This window comes from Etheostoma spectabile, chromosome 15 (genome assembly GCF_008692095.1).
Source record: "Etheostoma spectabile isolate EspeVRDwgs_2016 chromosome 15, UIUC_Espe_1.0, whole genome shotgun sequence".
In the NCBI taxonomy this organism is placed as follows: Eukaryota; Metazoa; Chordata; class Actinopteri; order Perciformes; family Percidae; genus Etheostoma; species Etheostoma spectabile.
The window spans coordinates 32,719,149-32,724,790 of record NC_045747.1 but is presented as its reverse complement, the minus strand read 5'-3'; the positions used below and the strand labels follow the sequence as shown (position 1 = coordinate 32,724,790).

General features: G+C 41.0%; 1 protein-coding gene across 1 annotated transcript in view; it reads left to right on the top strand.

The window, feature by feature from the left end:
• The window catches only part of carhsp1 (calcium regulated heat stable protein 1), a 42,804-nt gene extending 39,223 nt beyond the window's left edge, over window positions 1-3,581 (top strand). Inside the window, exon 5 of the mRNA XM_032536923.1 lies at window positions 2,567-3,581. Within this exon, the coding sequence (XP_032392814.1) occupies window positions 2,567-2,729 (163 nt within the window). The 3' untranslated portion in view covers window positions 2,730-3,581. The remainder of the gene's footprint in view (window positions 1-2,566) is intronic.
• The last annotated feature ends 2,061 nt before the right edge of the window (window positions 3,582-5,642 follow it).

The following is a 5,642-nucleotide window of genomic DNA, read 5'->3' as shown; positions in this document are numbered from 1 at the left end:
CTTGGCTTCTTCATGCACATTAATACAACTCTTTACCTGGGGTGCCCAAACTTTCGAGCCCCACTTTAGCGGTTTGGTCCAGAAAATGTCAGAAAATGGTGGAGAATGTTGATCAGTGTTTCCCAAAAGCCTAAGATGAAGTCCTCAGATGTCTTGTTTTGTCAAGAACTCAAAGATATTTAGTTTACTGTCACAGAGAGGAGAAGAAACTAGAAAATATTCATATTTCAGAAGAATGTCCAAGATTTCTTTTTCATAACAAAATGACTCAAACCGATTAATCAATTTATCCATATAGTTGGAGATTCATTTAATAGTTGACAAGTAATCAATTCATCTTTGCAGCTCTTATCACAAGTGTTTTTATATTTGAGGAGCTCTTTGACTTTAATTTGTATGCACACTGTGTGTGTTGCTTACGCCCTCTGATTGGTGGATTTTCACAGCTCGCTAGGTCCCATAGCCTGTACTGTATATGTATGCGCCAAAAACCAAAGTGTGTGTGTGTGTGTGTGTGTGTGTGTGTGTGTGTGTGTGTGTGTGTGTTTGTGTGTGGTGTGAGGGGGTTGTGGCTGCTTGTGCTGGTGGCTGTGGGCTGTGTTGGCTGTGTGGGTGTGGCGTGTGGCATAGTGTGTGTGTGTGTGTGTGTGTGTGTGTGTGTGTTGGCCTTTCAAAACAGTTTCCAAAGACGTCTTCTCAGATGGCCAAGCAATAACAATCTATCTGGCTCGTCAGGTTAGGGAAATGGAAACATCACTGTTGTTGTTAATCGGAAACTAAATAATAGTAATTTATACTATTTATTGAATTACAATTTACACTCTGTTTTTGTTATAATTCACTACACACATGCCTGAAATACACACACACACATGCTCAAGACCGATTCATGCACAAATGGAGAGATGTCAGAGTGAGTGGGCTGCCAGTGCTGGACCAGCCCTTCCTCCAGAGTGGTGCGGTGGAACATCCGGCGGTTCCACACACTAATCTGGGATTGGAGAAGAACATATTGTATTTAATTGGCATTTCTTTAAATCAATCACAACCGTCTTGAGCAACGCTAAGCCCCGGGCGGAGTAACGCTGCCACTGCAAAATAGCCTCAGGAAGGAACTTGCTGTGGTGGAATGTAGGCCTGAACAATATTGGAAAAATCTGACATTGCGATATTTTTTTCCCCTGCAATATATATTGCATATGAAAAAAGAAAAAGTAATTTTTAAAAGATTACATAAATAGCTCTATTTGGAAATAATAATAAATCATTCTTGACGACTGCGGTGATTTTGTAGGGGAATGCATCTACATAGAAGAAAAAAATGAAAAAGGATCTTTTCTAATGTGAACCATTCTTTGTTAACTTTAATCCTTTACACACACCAAAGCAAGTAAGCTAAGCGTTGTGACTAATATTGCTCTTCTGAAGTGATTTTGGAGAGGGAAATTAGGTAAGAATACGCTGGTTGACTAGCATGACACAATTTTATTCATATAATAATCAATCCAGGCTAATGTGAATGACAGTGACTGCATGTTGCTTCCTTTAAATGTCAGGTTGTGGTCGACTAGCGGGACCAGCTTGGTAGTTTGATAAATTGATCAGACCTGCATGTCACGCTCACTAGCAACAAACTGTGTATCCAAGAACAATTAAATCAGTGGAAATGATGTTAGATCTGACCCAGATTTCTGTAGTAGATTAGTGTTACGTTTCCAGTGTCGCGGCTCCAAACCGTAACGTTAGTTGGGGCGGACGGACCCCTTGTTTCTTTAGGCTAACTATATTAGCTTTAGCCTGGCTGGTAGCAGCTTTCTGCTGGTTTCTTTAAGCTAACTATATCAGCTTTAGCCTGGCTGGTAGCAGCTTTCTGCTTGTTTCTTTAAGCTAACTATATTAGCTTTAGCCTGGCTGGTAGCAGCTTTCTGCGGGGGGGAAATGGCCGGGAGACGTTTTGATTATGTTGCCCACATGGCTACCTGTCTTCAAGGGGAAGGGTCAGACGGTAATAATCATGTAAAAGTACAACGGTGAAAGCAGCAAAAAAGTTTTAGCGTCAACATCGTAATGTTCTGCGATGTGACTATCGTGCATGCGCACATTGCGATGTTGATGCTAAAGCACTATCGTTCAGCCCTAGTGGAATGTGTGCATGTGGGGATGCGACCTCTGGGATCAAAATTGCTGTCAAGTGTGTGATGAGAATTTTACCTAAAAAAAAAGATAACAAGAACTTAATTTGATTGTCGGTTGTAGTTCGGAAGATGTTTTCCGAATGGACCGGAGTTTAGAATGCTAACACAAAGAAAGACATCCGGCAGAACCTCCGGCGGCACCAGAACAATCCCATAGAGGAAATGTCGTCAATATATAGACTAATCTGTAACAAAACAGTGTATTTTTTGAAAACGAGTATCTGAATTCACCAAATGTTGCACAGCTGGTCCAGCACCAAAAGGGTATGCGGAGACAAATGAGTTCAGTCCAATACTAGGACAGGCCCAACTGCCGCTTTGCTTCCACTCTTTCATTATAGGTCTTTTCTTTCTTCCCCTCTCCCCTCCAGCATCGAGGGCGAGTATGTGCCGGTGGAAGGCGACGAAGTCAGCTACAAAATCTGCTCCATCCCTCCCAAACATGTGAAGATCCAGGCGGTGGAGGTGACCATAACCCACCTCAAGCCGGGAACCAAACACGAGACCTGGGCCGGACGGGTGGTCAACAGTTGAACACTGTCACTGGTGGAGGGTGGGCGGGGTCAAAGAGGCCGAGGCGGGTGGGTAGGGCGATATAGAGAAAATTAAGAAGGAGGGAAAGGATGGGGAGAATTTGAAACAAAGGTTGTTAGCAGGCACAGTGGGCAGTAGGGCTGGGTATCATTCAAAAGTCTTCGATACCAACAACGTGACTTTGATACCGGTTCCTGAAGGCTACTTTTTTCAATACCAATTTTACAAAACAAAAAGAAATTACAACATTACACATTACTGCCTAGATTTTTTTTTGATCTTGGTAGAAGCATGCTGCATGCTAATTGGCTCACTGACGCTGAGATTTTGCAATTGGGTATTGGATTTTCTTTTGACTTTGGTTGGTGCCTAAAAGGTATTGAAACCGGTACCCAGCCCTAGTGGGGGAAGGGGAAACCCAAGCTGGGAATTAAAGGAGACATGGCTGAGGCGACTAGTACAGGTTTAAACCAGAGGGAAATATTCATGGTCTCATAGTTTTACTTATGTTGAAATGTAGCTTCCTTTGCGTTACCTGGGAAATGAGTAAGTATACTTTGGGAAGGGAATAGTTTTTTTGCTTAGATCTGTAGACTCCCTGTGTTGACATTTGATGGGGCTTTTATTTATATTTTTTTACCTTTTTTTGATGAGGAAATTCATTTCAGTTGCAATTATTCATTTCCTGGAAAACTTTTTTTGATTTAGTTCAATTCTACTTCACAGCATTTCTGCGTGTGCCTACTTCTACCCAGAGAACTGACAGCTCTGTTTGTGCCTACTTAAGCCAAGCTATCATCTGTTTGATCATGTGTGGGCGATTACATGAGTGAATTAAAGCATTTTCAACAGTGGTTTCTGCATTTTTTTTATTTTAATTTTAGGATAAACATGTTTTGGAAACTATGATTGAAGTTTGTCTGAAGCAAGTGATTAACTGGGCCGGTGTTCCCCATGCCTTAACCTGAACCAAACCTCAACTACGGAGGGGGGTGCTACTTCAACAGGAGGGAAACACTATTTAACCCTTGTGTTGTCCTCGGGTCAAATGTGACCCCTTTTCAAAGTTCTTTTTTTTTTTAATGAGAAATATGGGTTTCTTTCAACCAAATTGCCCAAAGTAACTTGGATGCATGCATGTACGTTGTTTGGAACCCATGAATCATTCTTCCCAGGTGAAAGTAATGATTACGTCCCTTGAATTTTGGGTGTTCAATTTAATTTGATAGCATTTGAGGAAAATGTTAGTGGTTTTAAAATCGTATCCTACCTAAACTTTGACATATACCATCTGTTATTAACATCCACTGATCTTAACTGTTAGTCAGAATAATTTATCCTTTTTGCTTTTTTAATTCATTGAAAGAAGCGACAAACACGACAAAAGTTCATAGTTGACAGAGACAACATGAGGGTTAATGCGGGGAACAGACTTAATGCAAAACCGGTATGTATTAAACTTGTAAAAAGAAATATTTTTAAGAATGGTCCTAAACTTTGACTTATATGTAAAACAAAATGAAGTAACTCCAAAGGTGACTGCATTGACTCCTATTGTAAAATAAGCACTAATATCATGTCTACCCCTCCCTAAAGCACTGAGTCAGCCAATAGGGGGCCTCCGAGAATCAGTCATCATGCACACCTCATTTAATGTGTCCAACTCCTTTATTAAATTGAATTATGCATGGGGAATGCAGATATAAGGTACTACATTTATCTTATATTATCAGTAACGAATCTAAAATGAGTTAAAGAATGCTATAGTGACTATTTAAGTGATGCTTATCTACGGTAGCTATATAAAATGTTTTATGTGTGTAAAGGTTTGAAATAAATGTTGATTCTGGGGAAAGTATCGATTTTAAAAATTGTTGCAAAAAGAATCACAATATGTTCCATACGATTTGTGTTTTGTAATATGTTGCAGTGCATTCATCATGATGAGCAGCACAGATAAACCTCCATCTGCTGCCCTCTTCTGTCCACATTGGTCTGCTGCTGACCGCATGTCACGGTTCAGAGGCCAAGCTGTATCTTCTGCTTAAAATCATCCTTTCCACTGGAAAACAAATTCTAATATTTCAGTACTTGACACACACACACACGCACCCTTCACCCTACCTTAGACTAAGACTTTAGACTTAGACCTCTCTTTATTGATCCTTTGGGATGACTCCCGTAAGGAAATTGAAAATTCCAGCAGCAGTTTTAGCAAGAGAAAAAGAAATTAAAAAAGATTAAAAAAAGACAGTATAAAGACAACAAAATAACAATAATGATAATAACAATAAGAACATTTGTCAAATAAACAAACAAAAGACCATAAATTATTATTAAAGTGTCAGTGTTGAGTCCAGTATTGAAGTGATAAAGTGACTAGGTGTGAATTTAAGTCCAGGTGTGCGTGTATGTATGTATGTATGTATGTATGTATGTGTACTGTGTATGTATGTATTGTCCTCTCTGCCCTATTTCCTCCCCCCCCCTAGTGAGGAGTTTTATAGACTAATGGCATGAGGGACAAAGGAGTCCTTGAGTCTGTTGGTCCGGCACTTGGGAAGGAGCAGCCTTCCACTGAACCGGCTCCTCTGGGTGCTGATGACGGTGTGCAGGGGGTGGCTGGCATTTTCAGTAATGTCCAGCAGTTTGTCCAATGTCCTCCTCTCTGCCACCGTCACCAGTGAGTCCAGCTTCATGCCGACCACAGAGCCGGCCCACCTGATCAGTTTGTCCAGTCTGTGGGTGTCCTTCTTTGATATGCTGCCCCCCCAGCACACCACAGTGTAGAAGAGGACACTGGTGACCTAGAGATAGGCGTGGTGTTATTTCAGTTAGACTAATAGCTTGTTTCCTTTGCATTGAGAGATGTACGGTAGCCGACACGGGCAAACGCCCTGCAACTTCAGAAAA